Raw genomic sequence first — 25251 nt, forward strand, 5'->3', positions numbered from 1 at the left:
CTGCCCGGGGGAAGGTGGCCTGTGTGTTGGGACTCAGAGCCTGAAGGCTGGTTGTTCTTCTAGCTGTTGTGACCCTGGTTGAGTCACTTAGCTTCTCTGAGCCTGCAAAAGTGCGATGTGGGCAGAAAGTCAGATAAGAATCGCCAAGGTTCCTTTCAGCTCTGAACCTCTGAGACCCATACAGAGAGCCCACTAGGTGTGTTTTCTTCCTCCCACCTAAGCGGCCAGCTAAGAGAAGGGGGAAGGTGGAGGTGGCTGAAAGGGTGGAACCTTCATCCCTCAGGGGGCAGGGCGGAAGGCAGGACGCTCCCTCTGGGGCTCACTTTTAATGCATTTATGAGAAGGCACTGTTTGTTCCTCTGAAAAACAACTAGAGACCCTGGTGTCTTTTGGAAAACAAGAGTAAGTGAACCAGTTGCAGCTGACAATAGAGGCCCGACGAGAAGAGCTGTAGGGCCTGGGAGGTCTCTGTGTCCGGGGCTAAAGGTCCCCGTCTCATCAACCCCAGGAGGCCTGGGTCAGAGAGCACGTAAGCTCTGACTAGAGTCTGGAGCTGCCTTTGGGCCCGAATGGGCCAAGGAGCCTTGAGGCCTCTTCGGCCGCCTAGCCACAGCTCAGGGGTGGGTGCATGAGCTGTTTCTGTGGTGGAGGCAGGCTCCCAGCCCAGGTGAGGCTGGAACCTGGGCTGCAACAGCTGAGCTGGCCCACCTCATAGTTCAGAGGCCCTCATTCGGGGCCCCACTCCCCCTTGCCCCCATGTAAACAAGCTACCACTGCAAGTTCATATTTTATTTCCAATAGGTTTGGAGCTTTGTTGATTTTTGCATTTTTGTAAAAAAAGAAAGTTTTCACTTAATTCATTGAAAGCCCTTTCGTGCTGAGCCCAAGGGGGGGCCTGGGCCAGGGCCAAAACCTTCACAGCCCTCTTGTTCCCACCCCAGACCCCCAGTGCTGGGAGCGGGGTGGCTTCCCTCCACCCGCTCTGCCCTCCCGCCCCTGCCACATCTCTCTGTACAGAACAATTTTTTAAATGGAAGCTAAAACACAATATACATTGGACAGGCACGCACACACATGCACACAGGCGTCCGCTCCAAACAGGGGCAGGACGTCAGCTGCACTCAGAGAGCACCAAGGAATGCATACGGAGCCCCTCCCAGCGAGGAGGGCAGGGCCTGAGCCCACCCTTGGTCCTCACAGTTCGCAGCTCCTCCCCAATTGCCCTGCTAGCTGCCAGAGGGGGGTAGACAGCACGGAGGGCCAAGGGCCGTGCCAGAAGAGGGGGACAGCTGAGGGCAGCTGGGGGGTTAACAAAGAGGGCCATGCCAGCCAGGTAGGTGGCCCTGGGGCCAGGGTGGCTGCTCTGGGAGTCCGGAGAGAGAGGACTGAGGTGAACCCCCGGCCTCGGGAACCTGAGGGGTAGAGCTCGGGCTGCCCCTGGAGGAGCTTCAAGGGCCCACAGTCAGGAATGGAGTGGCCCCGCAGCTGTGGCCTGCTAGCTCCAGACTAAACACACATTTGGTGAAACCTAGGAGCTAGGCTGGCCCTCCAGCACACCCCCTCAAGCCTCAGCTGGGCACCAGGTCCGCCCCGGGTCCTCCACACCCCTGGCTCTCGCTCTGGCCTGGGCAGGCAGGTGAACACGGCCTGTCCTGAAGGCTTGTCCCCCTCCCCTTGACCCTTCTAGCTTCCCACCCTTCCCTGCTCAGGCCCCAGGAAGAAGTTAAAAATAGTTAGTTCCTACATAAAAAAGAGACAGAAACAGATTCCCTGCCAAAAGGCCGATGGGAGAAGAGGGCATTTTGTCTCTGCAGTGGAAAAGGCAGGGAGTGGGCAGGGGGAGGACTGCAAAATAGTTTTTTCTTTTAAAAAGTGCTTGGTAAGTCTGTTTTAAAGTGTGTGTCTATATCTATGTACAGATATACACACAGACACTGTTCACACACTGGCTGCCCACGCACACCTGCACACATACAGAAATGTATACATAATCATATACATATACATACATACATACATATATATATATATATATACACACACATATATATATATATATACTTTTAAAAAGTCCTAGGTGAGAAGATCTGAGCCAGGCCGGGGCCAGGCCTGCAGGGTCACGACTGGAGGGCGTGGGCCCGGCCTGGCTGGCAGACGGGGCACTCGCTGCCCTCGGCACAGAGCTCGCAGAGCACGGCGTGTTGGCACGGCAGCACCGCTCGGTTCTGCTCCTGACACTTAAGGCATTTCACCGACTGCATGTGGAACACGGCCTGCAGGGAAAGTGCATCGTGGTCACTGGCCTGGTCTCTGCTGCTGGCCTGGCCCTGCATCAGACAAGGAGTTCCCCTCAACTCTCACCCAGTCCCCTTGGGATGAGAAAACTGAGGCACAGAGCCTGACAGTGTGTTCACAGGACCCAGCTGACAAAGGAGAGAGCAGCGTCAGAGTTGAGGCTGATGGCCTCAGGGCTCTTCATTTCTGCTTTCAGCTGCAAGGCCGAGCGTGGGGAGTCGGAGCCCCTGTGCAGGGGAGGGGGAAGGCCAGGCTGCTCTGTAGCTCCCACCCTGACAGGCTCTTCCCCGCACAAAGGCTTCCACTTGTCTTGTTTGATCTGTAGTGACCCTAGGCCCCCAAATGAGAACAATGAGGCCTAGAGAGGGCAGTGATGTGCCTGAGGTTACATGGCTACATGTAAGGCCTGGACTGCCAAATGCCAGTGAAGGAAAGAATGCTCTTTCCACTGTGCCAAGCTCCCCTGGGGACCCAGCAGGGCATCTAGGAATGCAGACAGAGTAGCCCTGGGGACCTACCCATTCTGGAATGTCTGCTGGTATGTGCAAAGCTCACAGGAGAAGCCGTCAGGAAGCAACTCAGGGCCCAGACATACTAATGCAGCTCAGGTCAGCGCCTACCCTCAAAAATGCTGGGGTGGGCACTGACGCCCGTCCATCTCAAGTTTTCTCACCTCCCCCATGACTGACATTCTCTTTCTAGCTCCCTTCCAGCGCAGCATTTTGTGTTGGCCCAGCTGCTGGGCAGAGACTCTCAGAAGGAAAGTGGCCATCCCTGGAGCAGCGTGGACCCATCCGAGTCCAAGCACTGGCTGAGGCCACTGTACACCCACCCCAACCTGGTACTCCCCTAACTTCCTGGGCTGACCTTGTCCACTTGTTCCAGGTGGGCCCGCAGCTGCTTCTGGAGAGAGTAGAGGGTGGAAAGCGAGAGGGCCTCCAGGTCAGAGAAGGTAGGCAGGGCCTGCGGGTCAGGGCCTGAGTGCAGCCGCTCCAGCTCCTCCTGTAGCTTCTTCACCTGCACCTCCAGTGCATCCCGCTGTTCGCGGGCCAGCTCGCACTCGGCTCCTGCTGCACTTGCCCGCTCACCGGCCTCCTCTGCCTCTTTCTTCCAGGCATCACAAGCCTGTGGGCCCAACACGCAGCACCTTGTCACGGTGGCGCCCTGCCCCTGCCCCCTGCCCCCTGAGAGTGCATCTCCGGGAGCCTGTGTGGGCCACTGTGGCTGTGGGGCCTGCTAGGGAGCTGGTCAGCTGTCTGGGGATGGGGGCAGGGAGGAGGCTGATGCTGCCTGCAGAGAAGAGAGGTTTCAGGAGCTGCAGGAGACCCTGTGTGGGCAGGGAATGGGGTTGGACCCAGCACAGCAGGGGAGCAGTAGGCAGAGCTCAGCATGTTAGCTGGCACCTCCAGGGGCAGCCAGCTGCAGCTGGACAGAGGCCCATCTCAGAACCTAGACCCCTGGATGTAGAGCCTGGAGAGTCAGTGCTTCTGGCGAGAGGCCAGAAGTGCTCTGGGACCAGACCAAACAAGCAGCTCACAGAGGGACTTCTAGGCCTAGGACACCAGCCACCCAGGGTCCTGACTGGCAAGACCAGTCTTTCCACAGTGAGAGAGAGTCAACAAAACTGAGTTTCTGCTCTGTTCTCCAGAACCCCTGGCCTTCCCTACCCCCTGCACCCCTCTGTGTAAGATGAGCTCCAGGTGGACACCAGCAGGCACTGGGGGAGGCAGGTGAGTGTGGGGGCCTCGTACCTGCTTAGCCTGCTTCCAGGACTCCTCCCACTGCTTGATGGTGCCGTTGGCTTCATCCAACTCTTGCCGAAGCCGGGCCAGCTCAGCAGCCCCTGGTCCTGACAGGAAGGCAGGGGAAGTGCCTGGGGAGAAGCTTCCAGAGGCAAAATGCTCCCAGATGCTGCTGTTCATCCCATTCAGACCTGCCCCATGAAGAGGAGGAACATCAGAGCTCTGAAAAGCTTTGGGCCCGGGCCCTGGCCCTGTCCAGCCCTCCGTGGGGGCTTCGAGGGCCTGGCTGTGCAAGGCTCCAGCAATGTCAGGCTGGGGAATTTCACAGGCATGTGTAGATGCCACCGTTGAGTCAGACCTCCTCTAGTGCCACCTGCTACTTATCAGCTGCCACTGAACTCCTGAGTCTCAGCATCCTCATCTGTAAAGTGGGGTTCCCATGACCTGCCTCACAGGGTGATTCAGGGTACTTGGGAAGTACCACAGGGAGAGCAGTCTGTGAAGGTGGCAATTTGTGCTCGTGACTTCACTTTCGGACTAGAGGGAGGGGAATCTTCTTGTGCCCTGATGTGAGGCACAGGAGATTCAGGAGAAAAGACACAGGCCAAAGCCTCAAATGATGGCAGAGCTGGAGCAGGAAGAGCTCAGGGAGGCCTGGGTCCATGCCCCTTGTTTTACGACAAGGAAACTGAGATAAAACATGTTGCCAAGAATCACACAAAACAGTAAGTGGTGGAACCTGTGCACAGGCAGGGCGTCTGACTCCAAAGGCCTACTTTCCCCAATCAGCGAAGCTGCATGCTTGTTCCCCTAACCCTCGACTCGCTCACCCATTCAACAGATGCTTACTAACACTATGTGCCCCTGTGCTGTGGCCCTCAGGGCAGCCCCTGTATTCCGGAGGGGGACCCATATCTACCTCTGGCCTCACTCTGCTCACACATCATTCTAATGACTTCTTTCCTGCTCCCTTTCCCATTCGTCGAGCCAGGATGTTCCAGAACTAAATGGATTTAAGACAGTCTGTCCTCCAACCAACACAAGTGCATCTACAATATGACAGATGTCATCCCATGTGGAGATCTTGCGATGTGTGCTATCTATGAACCTATTTGCCCTGTCCCAGAGGCAGGAACTCAGGATCACTGTACCGACATGACACCATCCCAGCAGCTAGCTCTACTGGAGCATCTCTCCTCCACACTGACGGCATTTCCTCTCTTGGAGAGAAGCCACTTCCTCAGAGAGGGCCCTCTTGACCACATCCAGGTTAGGTCCCCTCTATTATTTTGAATCCCAGCATCCAGCCTTTGACTCCACACACAGAGACGGTCTCTAAGTCTGATCTAATGTCTGTGCACCTCTGCCTCCCTTGCTAGACTATGGCTCCATGCCAGCAGGGACTGTTGAGCTCACACTGTATCTATAAACTGTGCTCAGTAACCACATGGGGAAGGAATGAAGGTGTGGCCAGTAAGCTGGGCTATAGTGAAGATGCCTCCAGAATATGGGGCAAGTCAGACAAATGTAACACTAAGCATCTAGAGCTGACAGCATCAACATAAAAGAGAACAGCCAGCCTCCAAACTAGAAAGGTGCTAAGAAATCCATGTGCTGCCCTAACCTCCAGAGTGAGATGAGGGAAGGTCCCAAACCTGGTCAGAACGACAAATGGTAGCTCAGAGGCTCAGCATGACCAGGATGCCCAGCACCCTCGGGGGAGGGTATTTCTGATCTCCTTAAATAGTTGCTGGGGAGGGGTAGTAAGGACAGCAGCCGCTGTTTATTGAGAGGCAGCAGGTTGAGCCCTGTGCTAAGTGTTTTCTGTCTGTTGCCTCCGTGAATATTCACAGCAGCCGCCACACGAGGGGATGAGCACCCTGGCCCATGGCAGTAGAGAGTGCAGGTCTCCACGCCACACTTCTAACTACTGCGTTTTGACATGCCCTCCAGAACCCCCAGTCCACACTGCTCTAATTCTGTGTTCAGCAAAAAGCCGTTGGGGCTGCAGCTAGGCCTCCCTGGTGCCTTCCTGCCGGAAGGTGGCCCTGAGCCTGGGGTGAGCCTGTTCAGACTTCTCCCTTGGCCTTCTGTGAACGTGGCGATTGTGAGCCCACCTCTGGGAGCTCCGGGTGACTGGGCAGAACCACCACACTGGCATGAAGAGCAGACCAAGGCCCTGGAGACTCTGAAGTCACTGCTTCTCACGGTGCACTAGCCCTGGGCCTAGCACTTCACTCATGTTATTCTGTTCAAGCCTCACAACCACCTTATGAGGCGGGTGCTGCCATTATACCCATTGTACAGCACATGGGACTAAGGCAGAGGAGTTAAGTCACTTGTCCGGGTTCACACAGCTAAGGGAATCGTGGAACAAGGACCTGAGCCACCTTTCAGCCCACAGCCCCCACTCTAACCTCTGCCCTGCTCTGCCTCTAGCCATGGACAAGGCAGCTAAAAGCACTTTCCAAAAGCCTAGGTTCCTGCTCCAAGTCTCAGAGAGCCAAAACCCCTCTTACCCAAAGATCCATGTGATGCTGAGGTCCCCAAAAAGGTGTTTTCTGACTGGCTCAGATGGCCCTGGGGCTGCTGCAGGAAATGTGAAGAGAGGCTGACAGGAGGGGATGGGGATGCTGAGTGGAAGGAGGCAGAGCTGCCCAAGGAGCCAGGGATGTTGACAGGTGCAGAGCTCTGCAGCAAACTGCCGCCTGCAAGAGAGGCCCCAGAGGGCAAGTGAGCGAGGGCAGGGCAAGCCATGTGGGGCCACATGGAGCAGGGGACTGCTCGTCTGCCCACCCTGGGCCAGGCTGGACCCCTAGGAGCCCTCCCATGCCACCCTGCCCACCCATCGCCCAGTACCGATTGTGATGCTGGCCGGGTGGGGCACTGTGCTGTTGTCAAAAGTCTTCTCTAGGGCGGCGACCCCAAACTCATTCAGGTCCAGGTCATCTAGGGCAGACTCTAGGGACAGAGTGATTGGGGTGTGAGCCTCCCGAGGGGCCACACAACCCCGAGGTTCCAGGCCTTGCTTCCCGGACCCACCTGCCCTTTACTGCCTCATCACCTGCCCCGCCTCCTCTTCACACTCAGTCCCACTGGACCTGCGTACTCTCAAGCCTCTGCCTGTGCTTGGGCTCCCCTCTGTCCATGCTGTCTGCCTAGCCAAGTCCCACGCAAATGGCTCTCCTTTCTGAAGCCTTCTTTGATAGCCCCAGCGGGAACTGAGTCTTAGTCCCTGCCTCTAAAAGAGGTCTTGTCTCCTGATGTTACAGCTCGCATGTCTCGCCCCTAAGCTCGCTGAGGGCAGGCAGGTCTCTGGGCCTTCAGGGGCTAGTGCATAGTAGGTGCTCGACAAATGTCCCCTTCCCTCTGCTGAACTGGACTGGGAAGGTGAGAACAGTGTCCCTCCTTGAGAGCAGCAGCAGCATGTCTTCATCTCTGTCACCCCCAGTGCCTGCACAAGGACTTGGCACAAGGTGGCACCCATAAATGACTGCTAAAAGAGAAGGGCAGTGGCTTCTAATGACCAGGAACTCTGAGTAGAGTCATGCAGGTTGTTCACTGCACAAATATACCTAAGGAGAAGATAAGTGGGGCCTGAATGACATATGTTGTGGAATCAGACTGCACTTGTCCAGGGGAAAAGGCATCTCTTTCTAATTTGCACAAAAGAGCAAACTGAAGGGCTAATTTGCTATAAGGGCTAGTCTGGGCCCTATACCTTGGGCTCATTTTCCCTTTAGCTCAAAGGACCCAGAGTGCCCACCCTCTGACTCTCCCAAAACAGATGTCTAAAGTGACCAGTATGCTGGTTTGAGTCTCACTCCAGAGACCTAGTACCTAACTCCAGACCCAGTCCTGGACTTGGCAAGAGAAAATGGCCTAATTACCTATGACCGACTCTACTGTGTCGCTGGTGGGGTAGAACGGCAGAGCATTTGCATTCATGCCAGGGACACTGCTGGTGCCAGCAGGGCTAGGGGGAGTAGCTGCCAGGCTGGAGGTGATACTAGAAGAGATGCTTGAGGTCAGGGGGCTGCCCACAGGGAGGATGCCCAGCATGTCCTGTAACGAGAGAGTGAGGAGAGGCATTGGGATGCCTGCCCACGGAGGCCATGGCTGGTGTTGGAGATAGGGGCTGGGGGGGGCAGAAGGAAATGGTGCATCCCAGCTCTCGGCCAGTTGCCTCCATGCCCAGATGGGGCCCCACCCTCTCAACATCTTGTTGAGAGGCTGGAGCTGGAGAGGTGTGGCTTGGAGGCTGTAGGACCCACTCACCCCTAAAGTCCCAGAGTACAGGAAGGGAGAAGTGAGTCCAGTGCCTGGCACAGTAGAGACCTCAATAAGTATTTTTTTTCTTTTTTTTTTTCCTCCCCAAATCCCCCCAGTACATAGTTGTATATTTTTAGTTGTGGGTCCTTCTAGTTGTGGCATGTGGGATGCCTCTTCAACATGGCCTAATGAGCGGTGCCATATCCGTACCCAGGATCCGAACCCTGGGTCGCCGAAGCGGAGAGTGAGGACTTAACCACTCAGCCACGGGGCCGGCCCCAATAAGTATTTTCTTTGACTGACAGATGAGTGATTCCAGGAGGAGGAGCTCTAGGACCTGACCCCCGCCCACTCTGGATTTGGGGCTGGGGCCCCACGTTAGTCCTGCCCTCAGCTTGTGGGAAAAGCAGTGTCCCCTATTCCCTGAAGCCTCCTGGGGTTCTGGGCTTAGCCTGTCCACAGCGGGTGCCAGAAGAGGAGGAAGGAGACTGAGAGCTCTATACCTGTTTGGGCTGAAGCAGAGGCTGCTCCTGACTCCTGGGCTCTAGTGAGTGGGGTTTTAACTTGGCCTGAGAGAGAAAAATGAGGAGCAGAAGATGAGTGTGGTGCTAGGGAGGGCCCTGAGTCTAAGAGTCCTCCTAAGCATCAACCTGCCATGGCTCACTGAGGCTGCAGGTACCGGGGGCAGGGAGACGTTAGACACCTGTCATGCAATCCCCCTTCACACACATGTACCTCATTCCCCTCCCCACCCCTACTCCTTTCCCTCCCCTAGGAACCAAGGGAGCTGCTCCTCTCCTCTTGGTAACTCTAAGCTTCACATAAGCCCAGTTAGCGACCCCTCTGTCCTGCTCCCCAAGGCCCTGCCACTCCATCAAGACAGCACAGGACAGGAAAAGACCAGATGTGGGGTCAGAAGACCAAGGCAGGAATCCCTGCTCCTCTATTAACTGGCTCTGACACTGGGTGAGGTGCTCAGGCTCTCTAGCCTTGCTATCTTCCTGTCTTCATCTGTACAATGGGATGGCCTGACTCACTTGGCTCAGCTTTGAAGAGACGAGGACAGGGGCTTCCTAGCTCCCAATCATTCTCCCCTAGCTGGACTGGGACAGCCCTCCAGGACTTCTCTTGCCCAAAAAAGGAGAAGGCTAACCTCACTAGGCTGCCCCTCTCATCCCTTACCTGGCATTTGAAATTTTTCAGGTACTCAGCTCCCACCTGGTCCTCCCTCTCGAAGCCAGGAGCCTTCTTATAGCTGCCAGGGGCGAGGCCAGACTCCCCAGGGAAGACAATGCCTTCCAGGTTTGGGGGCTTCCTGATGGAGCCCGGCGGGGAACCACAGAGGTTAGATGGGCTGCCTAGGCTGCTGTTTCTACAGAGGAGCTGCAGAGAAGGAAGAGTGGGCTGGTAGGCAAAACGCAGGCTGGGGCGTGGCCCATCCTCCGTCCCCTCCTCGGAGGAAGATTCCTCAGCAAGGGGCTCTGTTCCATTTTCATCCGCCAATGGGCAGCAACAATCACCCAGGGACCCAGAACCCCATGAGGGAATTCTCTGTATGCGTGTCAGGGGGGTGAGAGAAGGCTTTTGTCCCTTCTACCAGCTCTACCCAGACTGACTAACACAGGCTCTGGGAGCACCACCCCTCACCTACCACAAGCTTTGGACAGAGAGAAGAAGCTTGGGGCAGAAAGGGCAGAACCCCTTGGCCCAAGGCCAAATACCAGGGCCTCCTCTCCAGACACAGGCTGAGAGGGTGCAGGGGCATGAGAGGCAGGTGTTGGCTCCTGGGTAGGCAAGGTGCCCACCCACCCCCTGGACAGGCACGTACGGCGCTGAGGTCAGGGGCATGCGGGCTGGAGGGGCTCACGGGCACCGAGTCTCCGGCAGCAGATGGCATATACAAGACGGGACCCGGCTGGGTGGGGCTGGACACAGATGAGGAGGGCTGCAGGTCGTCACTGAGGGGTGGCTCTGCAAGAGACAAGGGCAGGGTGTCAGCAGGCTGTCCCTCCAAAAATGCATTTGGGTCTCTTTCAAAGGAGACCATGCATCCCCGCATACATAAAGGGGAGGCTCCTACCTTATTTCTATTACCGTCAGGTACTGCACACTTACTGTATGTCAGGCATTTTGTATTAATTGTGAATCTTCACAATGACTGGAAGGTATAAGTAATGGCATGTTCTCCATTTTACAGATAAGGAAACTGAGGCTCAGAGAGGTAAGGTAAATGTCTCAAGGTAAGAAAGCTAGGAAACAGAAGAGCTGGGATCTGAACCCCAATCTGTGTGACTTCAAAGCCTAGGCCATTACTTACTTTTCTGGGCTGCCTCAATCGGTGGTCCCACAGCTGAGGACCATCTCTCTGCCAAGTATAAGATTCCCCTTCCCAGGGGCCTCAGTTTATTTTTCACTCAAATTCCAGAGATAAGGCCTGAGCCTGGAAAGAGGTTAAGTACAACCAGAGCTTGGGGTGGACACAGGTTTTAACTTGAGCTCCACCCCTGAGATTGGCAGTGGTGGCCTGGAAGGCAATGTTGAGATGGAGAGCTGCACTGTCCGACACAGCAGCCACTAGTGAGCACTTGGAACATGGCTGGTCTGAACTGAAATGTGCTGCAGCTGTTCAAATACACACCAGATTTCAAAGACTTAGCTTGAAAAAAAAGGTAAAACATCTTGATGACTTTTTATATTGATTATTTTTGAAAGGACACCATTTTATATCGGGTTAAGTAAACATACATTGTTAGAATTAATTTTACCTGTTTCTTTTGCCTCTTTTTAATATGGTTACTAGAAAAATCTAAAATGACACAAGGGGCATTATATATTGATTGGATAGCTCTGCTCTCCACTGGGCTCAGCAAGGCAGAATGCTGTGTTCAATTAGTGATGTCTGCCATGGGTGTGGCACGTGGTGGCTGCTGGGATCTGGTTAGTTGGTTCTGGGAGGGTGCCTCACCTTGCCTGGGACTGTCAGTGCCTGACCAGGGCCATAGTCCCTGGTCTGTTTCATGACCTAGAAGTTCCAGGGCTTTGAGGCCAGTTCGAGAGAGGTGGGGTGGGAATAGAACTTCCAATGGGGACAGGACCTGCTGCTGGCTGACAGACAAGTGGCCATTCCCCTGACTTGAGCCTGAGCAGTCGCTGAGGGGAGGGGAAGAGAGTGGAGAGGGTACTGCCCCAGGGCAATAGGAATAGCATACGTTCTACGTGGGCGAAGGCGCAGAAAGGTCCTCGGGGACAGCTGCCCGACTGCTGCATGTCGTTGCACTTGGTGGATTTATAGATCTGTAAGGGCAGAGCAGAGGCAGGTCAGGCTTGGTCAGAGAGGGACAGGCAGGCATGGTGCCTTCAGCATGGGTGGGTTAGCTTAGTAATCTCCTCTTTCTCTTCCCCATCCCATGCCTCTTCCCTAAGTCTCTTGTCCTACCAACTTCTTACTCAGATTCCTGAAGCAGACATTACACCCCCGTACTGAGGAAGCCCTCCCTTCTGGGGTCACAGGTCCAACCAGCCACAACCCAACCCTCAAAAGGGATCTTCTCCACGCCGCTCTCCAGGGGTCTTGGCCAGTGCTGTGACCTCCAAATATGCCTCTGGCCATTAAGGGAGCCAAGATCACAGGCAGCACGCGCCCTCCCTGGGGCACCCTGGGCTGGGAACTATGCTAGGTCTAACTTTCCACCCTGTTGTCTGGAGCCCCCATAAAGGTAGTCTCTAGCCATGTGTCCATCTCAGGGTGTCCTGGCCTCCATGGAACCAGGAGCAGGGACAGCATGTGCCTCTATGTACCCTACATAAGATCTCAGCACACTGATATGGCTCAGGGCCATATACATGAGGCCAGTAAGCTGGGGAACTGTCACGGATGTGGCTGGTACCTAGGCTCTGAGCTGGAACAGAACAACCTGAGGGGCTTTCTTATTTTTCAAATCCTATGTCACTGGATTGTAAGCACCATGAGTGGTACAAAGCCCAGAATGACCAGGTCATCATGCCCAGTCCATGCCCTCCCTTTAAGAAGTCCTGGGGGAAACAAAACTGGGAGCAGAGGGCTGCATGGTGAGGGTGGGCTCAGAACACGGAAAGTTGCCTAATTAGGGTACGGAGCTCCTTTAGGCACTGCCTGAGGGGGAGCATGTGGCTATGAATCCGTTTTGCAGGATGGTGTCAGGACAGACTCTGCCAACATCTGCCCAGACCCTCCTCCCTTCCTTTCTCCTTGCTTCCAAAGAGGATATGTTAAGCCACCTGCACCCTCAAAAGGTCCCAGCCCTAGCCCCTGCTTTAAGACCCACCTCCGGGTGGAACTGCTGCTCTGTGCGGGTGTGGCAGTACTGGCAGGAGTCTCCATTCTCACATTTGCCAGGGTCTCCCCACTCATCCCCGTGTTTTACGTTCGGACATGGAGACGACCTGGCCCAATGAGAGAGTGGGGTCAGATGGATGCAACAGAGGGAAAGATTAGGATCTGGGGAATGCCAACTAAATCTCTGTTCAGGGCCCCTCTCTGGTCTCCCTGCCCCGCAAGGCGAGGCTCAGAAATAGAAAAGATCAGTTGCAGAGTGAGGGCCTTACTGGGACCAGAAGCCAGGCACTGCTTCTGTGGCCCAACCAGGCTGCATCACCAAGGAGGACATTATTTTGTTCTCTTCAGCCAGGTCCTCCCACCAAGCACTATGTAGCCCAAGGAGAGCCAGGTTCTAGCCACAACCACACTTTCCACACCATGGCTTGGCCCTAGCAGATGTCGCTCAGAATCAGAATGGGGTGGGAGTAGGGAGTGGCAGGGAGGGCCTCAGAGATCGTCTGACCCAAGATCCTCATTTCGTGCCAGAAGAGGATCCAGCTAGGCCCCCCATCGTTCAGTTATCCTGACTATTCCCTCCCTTGTACCTGGGCCCTGAGATCCTGTAAGCCCCAGGGCTGGCGCCCTGCCTCCCTGCGAACACAGTGGAAGTAGCCTCCGCTGTGATCCCTTCCCTGACACCCCTCTCTCCCACAGCTGGCCTGTTTGAGCCAAAGGACCTGTATTTGTGTTTCCGGGGGCTCCGCCGCCGGTCCTTGCTGTTGTGGTAGTAGGGACAGGCATAACCCTGGCGGCACAGCCGCGGAGGTTTCTTGCACGGCTCCGTCTTATAGTTTCCCAGCACATAAGCAGTCTCTGCACAGGAGGCCAGAGGCAGGGGTCAGGTGGGTGGGGACAGGGAAGGGGAAGGAGAAGCCACCAGGAAGGAGTCCAGGAGCTGAGGCTCCTGGGAGAGATATGAGCAAGGCCACCTCCTCATGGGTCAAAGCTGAGACTAAGACCCAGGAGAGAGATAAGGAAGACACTGTCCCTCCCTGGAGATATTCACAGCTCACAGGGTAAAAAGGGCACCCTTGGAGGGGTTGAGAACACATGTATGTGTACTTGTGTACATGCATGAGGACATATGTGTGAAAGCCCCCTGAGGAATCTGGGGAGCCCCTGGGGTGATGGGAGCAGGGCAAGGTGTATCTGGGAAAACTCCTCCAGAAGTGCCCCGAATGACAGAGCTGTGGTTGGCTGGATGTAAGCTGGGATGAGGGGGCGAGTGCCTCCCAGCTGACCTGAGGTGGTGGCTTGGGTTGGAGAAGGCAGTAGGTGGTGGTAAGCCAAGTCCTTAGGGAAGCTACAGGCAGGAGAGGGAGAGGACAGACATCTGGCAGGAGAGGGCAAGGCCATTTGTGTGGCCACCTTTACCTTGCCACCGCGGCTCCTCACTGAGGATTTTTTCTATCATGGCATGGCTCGCGGCCCCAGCTGACTGGCCCTCCATGCTGCCCTCTACTGTGGTCTGGCCGTTCTGCAAGGCCTCCATGGCCTGGAGCTCCCTGGGAGGAGAGGAGAGGGCGGCGAGGGGGCATGAGGGGGAAGGAACCACTGTGCCAGCCCTGCATTCCATCTGTGGTACTCATCATGGTAGCAGCCAGGCCCCAACCCCGGCCCACAACCATCAGCCCAGCACAGCCTCCAACCCACCTGATGTCATAGACAGGGGAGCGGAGGTCATGGGGCCCGTGGGCAAAAGCACAGTGCAGGCCGTTTTTGGTGCAGTTGCCTTTTGAGTCTGTCTCGTGGATGCAGATTCCAGTTTTGTAGTAGCGCAGGTGGTACCTGCGCTCAGTGTCTCCTGTGGTCCTGTGCAGGAATGGGCACCTGAAACATGGCAGCGGGGGGGTCACTCACCTTTGCCCCCTGCAGCCTGGGCTACCAGCCTCCACCCCTCCCCTACCTGTTTAAGGCTCTCCCTATGCCCCAGAGGCTGCACTGATGGAGGGTCAAGGAGGTAAGCAGTGATGGGCCCTGCTGCAGTAATAGAACCACTCTCCCACTGCCAGTCAGGTGCTGTAGCCTAAAGGGAGCCCAATAGGGCCTGGCATTCCCACTTCAGCCTGCTCAGCAGGTTCTCTCGAAGGCTGCTCAGCCAGGGGCCTGGGCTGTCCTGAAGAGAGGCTCCAGAGGGGGACACTCCTAGGAGACAAATGCTGGCCAGCTCAGGGCTCCTTGAGAAGCAAATGGCTGCTCAAATATAGGTGTACCCCATGTGCCCCGAGTGCTTCCTGAGACTGGGGGGACGGGGCGGGGTCAGCAAGCCTTTGACCTCTGGGAGAGAGAAGCCCTGGTGCAGGGACAGTTCTGTACCCACAGAACCCCCGCAGTGCCTTCCATCACGACCTATGCAAGGTTGAAACAAATGATGAGCAGGGGGCCGACCCCATGGCCAAGTGGTTAAGTTCTCACGCTCCGCTTCGGCAGGCCAGGGTTTTGCCGGTTCGGATGCTGGGCTGGACATGGCACCGCTTATCAAGCCATGCTGAGGCGGCGTCCCATGTGCCACAACTAGAAGGACCCACAACTAAAAATATACACAACTATATACCGGGAGTCTTTGGGAAGAAGAAGGAAAAATAGAATCTTTAAAAAAAGAAAAAGAAAAGAAAAAGGACTTCAGCTTGGTTGCACAACTATTTAAAAAAAAAATGATACACAGGGTCAATGAATGTCCCCTCTCAGTAACATCCTAGGTTTGCCACTTCATGTTTGTCATTTGTGTTGTGCCCTGGCTCTCCACAGAGCTGTATGGTAAAATAGGGCCAGCAAATGGGAAACTAGAGAGGCTCTATGTCACTAAACAGCCAGCCTTGGTGGAAACTGCCTGGGATAGAGTGGGTGTTGGCGGGGTGGGTCCTTGTGACCTGCAGGCGACCATGACAGAAGGCCCAGGGAGCCACTTTGGTTCAGATGTGGCCCTTAGGCTTGGCAGAAGAAAGGCCTGTGTAGGGTTTCCCAAATGTGGAGAAAGAAGAAAGGGCCTCTCCCAGAGGCTGGCAGGATCTGAGCCCAAGTTCAGGCCATAAGAAGATGAGCCAGGCTACAAGAGTGCCCCCAAATGCAGCCTCTGCCTGGCCTATTCTGAGGGCATCTGACCCAGGAGACATGGTCTCTGAGGGCTGGCTGGGGGGCACTCACTCGTCGCCCTCCGGGCAGAGGCCCGTGGCCTCGTCGTACTTGGTGCAGTAGACGTCGGGGCTATAGTTGAAGGTGCCGTCCCGACGGCGGATGGACCGGCGGCGCCGCTGGTTCACGAAGTGCCAGTGGAAGCAGGTGTAGGGCCGATGCTGAGTGCATTTGTGTTGCACAAAGAGTGGGCACTGCTCCGTGCGGAATTCCTTCAGATACCTGCAGGGAGAGCCCCCACGTTGGGTGGGCCAGGAGCGGAGAGTTAGGCCCCTTGCTTCCCAGCAAGAAGTTAGCCACAAAATCCCCCGAGGGCCCTGCTCTGGGGTGCTAGTTCCATTGGGACACCAGAAGAGGTCCACAGATAAGGGTGGATCTCAGCAACTGGATCCTTCCCATATACCCAGGTACCAAGCCAGCCTGAAGAGCAAGAACCACAGATCAAAAGGGCCCTCAGCAGTCAACTGTCTGCCATGGTGACCACTGGAGGCCTTGATCAGCAGCTTGGTTCTCTGAGCCCTCCCTGAGGCTTCCCAGGCCAAATCACTGATCACAGGCAAAGGCTTGCAAACAAGAGTAGGAGGAGCCTTGCCAGAACTTCCTGCGGGGTTCTCTGCTGCCCAGATCTGCCCTCCAATTCCTGGGGGCCTCACCTGGCCCAGAAGCAGGGCTGGGGCTCCAGGCTGAGAGCCAGGGGCTGCTGCTTTGGAGCTGAAAGCCCAGGTCACAAGGAATCCCTCTGGACTACAGACTCAGACAGTTACTGTCCTGTCTACCTACCTCCTCCCAGAGACGTTTCCCAGCACCATACAAGTAAGCGTGTGGGAAGGAGCACCTATTACAAGCATCTGAAGAGACTCTTCCTCTCAGCGCTGCCTACCCTCAAGAGTCTCACAAATGAGGGCCTGCAGCAGCTGGGGCTGTTTATGTCCCGACTAACCCTGCGATTTGGGGGCTCTGTCTGTCCTTCTGGCATCCTCCCAATCTTTGTGTCTCTCTTCTGCTCTGCATGTAATAGCCAAGACACCCCCAAAGCTCCTTTCCCACGGACCACGCAGTGGAGGGCCACCTACCCCTTACAGAACATACCATCCGTGTTTTTGTTGACTCTGTGTGTCCAGGTGGAAGGTTTCTTAGATTTGCCCCCCACCACAGAGGGACAGGCAGGCAGCAAAATTCTCTTTATTCATTCCCTCAAGCCCTAATAACGCAGCCAACAAATGGCTTGATAAAGGCATTTGATGCCAGCAAGAAGGATTGTTCTAGAAGGCACAGAAGGTTGTGTGGAGGGAACCACCCAACCTGAAGCACCTGTCCAGGCTTGGAGCAGCACCTGGAGCTGGAGGGCATGGGACAAGGGTGAGAGGGTCCAGCCCATGCCTTTGGTTCATGCCAGGATATGCAGGGTCTTACTAGTCTGGGCATATGGAAGGTGTGGGGACTGGTAAGCCCAGGGCTGAGACTTTCCAGAAAGGTTTTTGTTAATGCTAATAAAAAGCGCTGAAAAGTCCTCTCAGCCTTGAAGTGTGGAGAGGCATCCAGGTATGTACACTGGGCGGGGAGGAAGCTGGAGCTGGGTGCTCCCTGAGGAACACAACTGGGGGTTTAAGGTGGCAGTGAGGCTTCCAAAGAGCCCTGCTGTTCATTGAGTACGTATTTATTGAGTACCTACCAGGTTCAGGAATGGTGGTAGGCACTGGGAACACTGATGAAGCAGGGTCTGGTTCTTAGGAAGCCCACATTTTCATGGGAGAGCCACACCAGTAACAGATGGAATCAATTAAGTGTGGAAAAGGTTATAAAAGAGGTTTGCTCAGGGTTCCTGGGGACCCAGAGTACGGGTTCTTGACCCATGCTGGGACAGAGCAAAGGGAAGGGAAGAAGAGGTGCTAGTGGGTAAAGAATGTGGAAAGGCTGTTTTAGGCAAATGGAACTGTATGAGCTTAGAAACAGAGTATGTCTGGGCCCAAGAGCTCCAAGTACCTTTGTGGGATGTGCGTGGGCTAGGAGTGGAACTGGAAAGAGGAGGAGGTGAGGCACAGGAGGAGCCGAATTTCAGGGATACCATCTCCGGGCCCCAGGTACATTCTGAGACACTGGGCCTGATGCTCTCCTGTCCCCTTTGGCGTTGAAACACAAGGTCTTTCTTCCTGTCCCCCTCTCTGTCTGGTTAGACAGAGGAGCACTACACCTAATGCTGTACACAGGTACCAAATCCTGGCACTGAGTTGGGACACGTATCCCCCAAACTACTAGGCTGACCCCTCCTGGGCAGCACATACTCTACAGGATTCTGAACCTACTAGATGGCTAACTTGGGAGGAAACAGGTGGGAGATGGGAGAGGAGGAAGCTGAGCCCAGGGCCAGGAGCAGAGAAGAGTGAGGAATGGTTTGGACTGTCAGGTTAAACACAGGACACACAGTTAAATTGGAATTTCAGGTAAACCAAATATTTCATGGGACATATTTATACTAAAAAAAATTATCCACGATCTGAAATTCTAATCTAACTGGCACCCAGGATTTTTATTTGCTAAATCTGACAACCCTGAGAGTGGTGCCCATCTGCTTGGTATAGGTGCCTCAGTGAACACCCAGGGAGGCAGTCAAGGGAAGAACTCTAAGATGTGGTCATCCTGACTTTGGGTACAATCTGTTCTCTTGGAGAAAGAGAGGTCCTGGCGAGCCTGCTTCCTTGGGACTGTCATGGCCACAGTGTCACATGCAGATGCCAGGGCTCCAGCTGGCAGGGATGCAACAGAGAAGGACAGACACAGAGGCAACAAATGACCACATTTTAAGCCTCTTCATTTCCATTCCCGCTGCTGTGAGTCAAAGACTTGGTACTTTTAATAAATGGGTCTCCTTGCTGCCAGCCCCTCCCCTGTCCAGTTTACAATGACAATGCACATTATTCTTCATAGAGCCCAAATTTAATTCTCATTTTATTAAAAGCGTTTGGCTTCCCCGAGTAGTCACTGAGAAGCACCAACCCTTTGGCCCGGCATTCCAGGCCCTACAAATCCAGCCCAATGTACTTTTCCAGCCTTGTTTCCCTTGATTCCTCTCCAATCCAGCTGGTAAAACTGGAGTCCTTGGTGTCTTGCAAACAGATCTTTAACTTCCCTGCCTTTGCTCATGTCCCCTTCCTTACTGCAGAAATCTTTCAAGACTGAATTCGATGGTAATGAATCTTCTGATGCCACCACGTCCACGAAGCCTTCCTTGACCTCTACCTATCCTCCCCGCTCCTGCCCTTGTCCCCAGTTAAATGTTGTCATCTCAAGTTTTTACAGTACTTTCTCTGGACATTTCTCATAGCCCTTATCCTGCACTGCATATTAATAATGTGTACATTTTTCTCTACTACTAAACTATAAAGTCCTTGATACCAGCATGAAAGAAAACAGTACAGTGACAAAGTTTGCTAAATGAATACAACAAGAAATGAAGACTCACAGAAAGAGCGAAGTCCACAAAGCAGTACCAACAGTTTCACGATGCCCCCAGCAGGCAGAGCACTGAGAGCTGGAAGGCAAATCCTATTATCCTATGAAAAGCACTACGGTGCAGGAAACCTGTAACTCAGCAGACAGGGCAGACTGTCCTGCAGAAAAGCCCCTCGAGAGAAGAGGCCAAATGACCGAGTCTAGGCAGGCAGAGAGCCCACTTTCAACAAACTATAATCAAGTGAGAGAAATTTCTAACCTTTTGCTTAAGTCATTAATGGAACTGGGCCATCTACTACCTAGGAGACGACAATGTTTGCTCAAAATTTCCCTTCTCCCTCTCCCCGCCAACCTTGTGCTAACCAGCAATGCAGTGCCCAAGGGGCAAGGAGAAAACCACTTAGAAATCACACTTTTCCATTTTCATGGATTGAAATGAAATATAAATTTTCAGTGGAAGTGTACAACTGTCTCCATTAAGCTCCAATCCACCTTTCTATTTTAAAGGTTTGAAAGCACAGATCTAAGGAACTAAATAGGCTAAGACTCACTCCTCAATTCAACCGGCTTTCAGGAAACCTCAAGAAGTCCCGGGGTCTAACCAAGGAGGGACGATTCGCCAACCACCCACTCCTCGCCTCCAAGATCTGGGGAGGTCACAGGGCCATAGGACTAAATTCTTCACACTTCCATCTCCCAGGAATACCTGAATCCAAGGATAAAAGCCAATGAACACAGATCAGTTTCGAATTGCAAGGCCTCAGTGTCCTACGATGGCCAGGATGAGTCAAGAAACCACTTAGGCCCTGAGTAATGAGAACTGTCAGAGAACGCACACCTTCAGCCAGTAGAAGGGATCCACAAAGCCGAGAGGGAACTGCGACTGGTCAGCACTTCACCTTGAGCAAGGAGCAGCACCTTCACATTTGCCCACTGGGGGATGACTTTATTTATTTATTTATTTATTTATTTTTAGGAAGATTAGCCCTGAGCTAACATATGCCAATCCTCCTCTTTTTGCTGAGGAAGACTGGCCCTGAGCTAACATCCATGCCCATCTTCCTCTACTTTATATGTGGGATGCCTACCACAGCATGGCTTGCTAAGCCGTGCCATGTCCGCACCCGGGATCCGAACCAGTGAACCCCGGGCCGCTGAAGTGGAATGTGTGCACTTAACTGCTGCACCACCGGACCGACCTCTGGGGGCTGACTTTAAATCAAAGCTACTTTTCACTTCTTTTTAGGACATCACATTAATTATCCTACTAATGGCTTATTTATAAATGTAAAAAATTATGAAAGTAACAGCCATTTTACAAAAAAATTGGAAAATGGAGAAAAGGGCAAAATCACTCTTAATCCCACCACTCATGTTAGCCTTTTGGTCAATTTTCTCTCAGTATTTTTACACAGATATAATCAAAAAGTATCATATCACTAAACTGCTTTACAAAACTATTAATACTTTTCTCTAAAAATTTTTAGAGTCAAATACATGCATCCATTTTTTTAAAAAAAATCAGGGGCCAGCCCCATGGCCAAGTGGTTAAGTTCATATGCTCCGCTTTGGTGGCCCAGGGTTTCGCTGGTTCGGATCCTGGGCATGGACCTAGCACTGCTCATCAGGCCATGCTGAGGTGGCGTCCCACATAGAACAACTAGAATATACAAGTATGTACTGGCGGGCTTTGGAGAGAAGAAGGGGAAAAAAAAACAGATGGTAGCTCAGGTGCCAATCTCAAAAAAAAAAAAAAATCATCAAATAATACTTTCAACATTTATTGAATTATCTTTATTGTCCAAAATTCTAAAAAACAGCAAAAATCAGGCTACCTGAAATCTAAATTCAATCACTTGTCCCACTAAACCAACAGCGGTAACACATAAGGGATTAATAGTAAATTCAGTAAATTGCATCACTCTTCAGGAGGTGTTAGATCAAGTGCTAAACTACCACCAGCTCAACTTCTAGCTAAACTTTAAATCCTATTCCAAGTTGTCTCACTTAACAGATTGACCTGTTTGGATGTTTCACTCCTCTAAGGAGGAGTGTGAGGAGAATGGGAACAAACTGAATACACAGAAAACTATTAGAGATGATTGACAGAAAAACCACGTAAGTTTAGAGGCAATGGGGAGAAAGCAGCCGATGGCTTAATCCATATCTATCTAGTTCGCCACTGCTTCTAAAATAGTGTTTGGCATGGCCTCACTCTGATTCCACCTCCCCTGCTGTCACTGATCTGCTCCCCTCCCCAACAACAAAGCAAATTCTAGAGCAGGGTCAGCAAACTTGTTCTGTAAAGGACCAGAGAGTATTTTAGACTTTGATGGCAAAGAGGCCAAATTGAGGATATGATGTAAGTACTTACATAACAAGAGAAAACAAATTTCCACAAATTCTTTGATGAAATTCAAAATAGAATAATTGGCTAACAATTTTTGGCAATACAAGTCTAATAACGATGGATTTGGGGGTGTAGGGATAGCATTTGCAAAGTTGGGGGTCCCTTTCATCAAAATTGAATACAAACATTCATCTGTTAATGCTGATTCTGTAATAAGATTTTACATATTTCATCGTTGAAAATGTCTTTCCACATAGATAGGTACTCCCAAATGCTGTTATTCCACAAGCATTTTTTTTTTTAAAGATTGGCACCTGAGCCAACAACTGTTGCCATTCTTTTTTTGTTTTCTGCTTTTTCTCCCCAAATCCCCCCAGTACCTACTTGTATATTTTAGTTGCGAGTTCTTCTAGTTGTGGCATGTGGGACACTGCCTCAGCATGGCCTGATGAGCGGTGCCATGTCCCCACCCAGGATCCAAACCAGCAAAACCCTGGGCCGGCGAAGCAGAGCATGCAAACGTAACCACTCAGCCATGGGATGGGCCCCCACAAGCATGATTTTAATTGAGCATATTCGTCTCTTAGAAGACATTTATAGAATTCTGAGTTTTGTGTGTGTGAGCAAGATTGGCCCTGAGCTAACATCTGTTGCCAATCTTCCTCTTTTTGCTTGAGGAAGATTGTGGCTGAGCTAACATCTGTGCCAACCTTCCTCAATTTTATGTGGGATGCTGCCACAGCGTGGCCTGACAAGTGGTGCAAGGTCCATGCCTGGGATCCAAACCTGCAAATTCCAGGCTACTGAAGCAGAGTGCTTGAACTTAACCACTATGCCACTGGGCCAGCCCCTATGAGAGTCTTGATATTTGCCTTTTAATCATTTCCAATTAATGGTTTGGTGTAAACTCCTTAGTTGCACAGCTAAGTGAATTTTGAAATACGGAAATTTCCTTTGCATTCACATCAAGATGCAAAATCACTGCTAGAATTATAGTATGTGTTTGGAAATCAAATCCATGGTAAATCTTCGTAGGAATGGAGATCTCATCTTTGTTTTAACTTTTTGTTTTTCTTAAAGATTGGCACCTGAGCTAACAACTGTTGCCAATCTTTTTTTTTCCCCTACTTTTTCTCCCCATGTCCCCCGAGTACATAGTTGTGTATTTTTTGTTGTGGGTCCTTCTAATTGTATCATGTGGGACGCCACCTCAACATGGCCTGAGGAGCAGTGCCATGTCTGCGCCCAGGATCCGAACCAGTGAAACCCCAGGCTGCCTAAGCAGAGTACGTGAACTTAAGCACTCTGCCACGGGGCTGGCTCGTTTTAACTTTTGATAGCACAGGAAGTGTTATGGTAGCTTGACATGACTTATGATTCAAACAACGTTAGTCGTCAAAATGACTTTATTGCAGTATGAGGTTTGCATATAAGCAATGTTTTGCCTTGCAATTTTAGGGTGAATTCATTAAGAAACACTATCAAGTCTGCAGCAAAAGCTAATTTCCAGTCATTCAGCGTTCAGTAACAGTGGGTGAGAACGATTCCTCTTATTGAGAAAAATTTCAATCTCCGCTCTGAACTCAAAAAAATCACAAGAAAACTTTACCACTGCTAAGCCATGAAACCGTTGTGTAATAGGGCATGTCAGAATATTCAGCTTCTATTTCTGACAAAAATTCATGGAACTGATGAAGGTTAAGTCCACAAGAGGGAGTGTAGTTCATCATTGATCCTAATGGTTGAGTAACATATAATAGATTCAAATATTTTCTGAAAATTACTTGCTAATGAATAATACAATACACAGGCTTTAAACACTGTACATTTCCATAAGCTCTGTAAACTTGTCCAATTAAATCTTTTTCTGCTCCACTCATATTCTTACCATCACCAGTTTTAACACATATTAGCAGATTATACTTCAGGTTGTAATGCATTAGTGTTTTCTTAACTTTTTTGAAAATATTCTCAGTTGCAGTTTAGACTATTCATAGGGGCTTTCAGTCACTTGAAACATGGCACTGAGACCATGAATAAACAGCTAAACAGTAACAGCATCTGTTGACTCATCAAGAGCCAAGGAAATCACTCAAAATCATTTGCCTTGTTTTTTAATTGACTATTGCTGTTGCTCCGAGAGACCCCAACACTTTGAAAAACTGCTCTTGCTGAAAGGCTAACACTTTAAACAAGTTTGTTTTCTCTGGACACATTTCTTTAGCTGCTGTTATAAACACAATTTAATTAATTCAATATTGGCACATGGCTTTCTTTGCTTGGCTAATAAATGAGCCACTTGGAAACTTGCTTCAGTTGTAATCTCATTTTCATTTTTACGAAGAAATTCTGCTGTGACGAAACAGTGCCTTTAAAATTTTCTAATTTTTCTCACCGTTGCTTTCCTATGACTTGGGAACATTGTGACAACTGCTTAGTCTGGTAATGTTGATGGATTCTTTCAGCATAGCTTTTTTATTAAAGACAGCTTTGCCATCTAATTCGATAACAAAATAATCCATACTCCAATGAGCCCTAAAAACATGACATTCCACATCCATTTTTCTCTTCGTCTCATTTTAACACGATAGGTAGGCAACGGTAATAAAGAGTAAATAAAATAAGTGGTATGCTGATACACATGGCACTGGGACCACTGTCAAGTTATAACTGTGTCACTGTGATTTGTAGCGCACTGCAATGTAAAGCGATGAGAGTGCCCCACATGGTCTCTGTCACAAATACTGAACTCTGTGGGTACAGTGCAAAAAAGTAGCCAAAGATAATATGTAAACCAATAAGCGTGGGTTCCAATAAAACTTTATTTATGGATGCTGAAATTTGAATTTCATATAATATTCACGTGTCATGAAATCTTCTTCTTTTTCAATCATTAAAAATGTAAAAACCATTCTTTGCTCATGGGCCATACAAAAGCAGGTGGCAGGCTGGATTTGGCATACAAGTTGTAGTTTGCCAACCTCTGCTTTGAAGAGTTGGTATTCTGCAACACACCACACTCTCCCCTCCCATCTCCATACTTTTGCTCATGTTGCTCTCTGTGTCTGGATCACCCTTCTGGCTTGTTCTCTGCAAGAGGGTTCCCTGATCCTGCCCAGTGGTGTTAATTGCCTTCTCTTTCATGTTTCCACTTCAGTGTGTGAACACAGCTGCTATGTCCCCTACCACAGCTTTTTTTTTGAGGAAGATTAGCCCTGAGCTAACATCTGCTGCTAATCCTCATTTTTGCTGAGGAAGACTAGCCCTGAGCTAACATCTGTGCCCACCTTCCTTACTTTATATGTGGGATGCCTACCACAGCATGGCTTGCCAAGCGGGGCCATGTCCACACCCAAGATCCGAATTGGCAAACCCCAGGCCGCTGAAGTGGAACATGCACACTTAACCGCTGCACCACTGGGCCGGCCCCAACCCTACCACAGTTGATTTCAACTGCTTTGTATGTAGCCATGTCTATTCATCTTTGTATCCCTGCACAGAGCCAGCTCACAGCATGTGTTCAAGACATGTTTGTTCAAAAAAAGCATCCCAAGTGGTGCAAGCCTAGTCCACAGCAGCTACATACTAACCCAGCAAAACAGAGAAGCAATTCTAATCTCTGACTTAGATGCTTCTCCTGGCAATTAAAAAAC

At 51.7% G+C, this 25251-nt stretch overlaps 1 protein-coding gene across 7 annotated transcripts in view; it reads right to left on the reverse strand.

Annotated features, from left to right (window-relative positions):
- Window positions 1–774: 774 nt before the first annotated feature.
- UNK (unk zinc finger) overlaps window positions 775–25251 on the reverse strand; it is a 35924-nt gene continuing 11447 nt past the window's right edge. For 2 of the 7 annotated variants that reach the window (XM_008513297.2, XM_070561448.1), the window contains exons 2-16: window positions 15811–16020; window positions 14320–14496; window positions 14041–14171; window positions 13344–13479; window positions 12614–12731; window positions 11519–11603; window positions 10138–10280; window positions 9492–9692; window positions 8813–8878; window positions 7928–8102; window positions 6897–6998; window positions 6557–6745; window positions 4047–4228; window positions 3163–3420; window positions 775–2273 (exon numbers count right to left, since the gene is read on the reverse strand). In XM_008513297.2, coding sequence (XP_008511519.2) covers window positions 2118–2273; window positions 3163–3420; window positions 4047–4228; window positions 6557–6745; window positions 6897–6998; window positions 7928–8102; window positions 8813–8878; window positions 9492–9692; window positions 10138–10280; window positions 11519–11603; window positions 12614–12731; window positions 13344–13479; window positions 14041–14171; window positions 14320–14496; window positions 15811–16020 — 2329 coding nt within the window. In that variant the 3' untranslated portion in view covers window positions 775–2117. The other 5 variants (XM_008513292.2, XM_070561446.1, XM_070561445.1 and 2 more) reach the window with 5 other exon arrangements.

Source organism: Equus przewalskii, chromosome 10 (genome assembly GCF_037783145.1).
Source record: "Equus przewalskii isolate Varuska chromosome 10, EquPr2, whole genome shotgun sequence".
Classification (NCBI taxonomy): domain Eukaryota; kingdom Metazoa; phylum Chordata; class Mammalia; order Perissodactyla; family Equidae; genus Equus; species Equus przewalskii.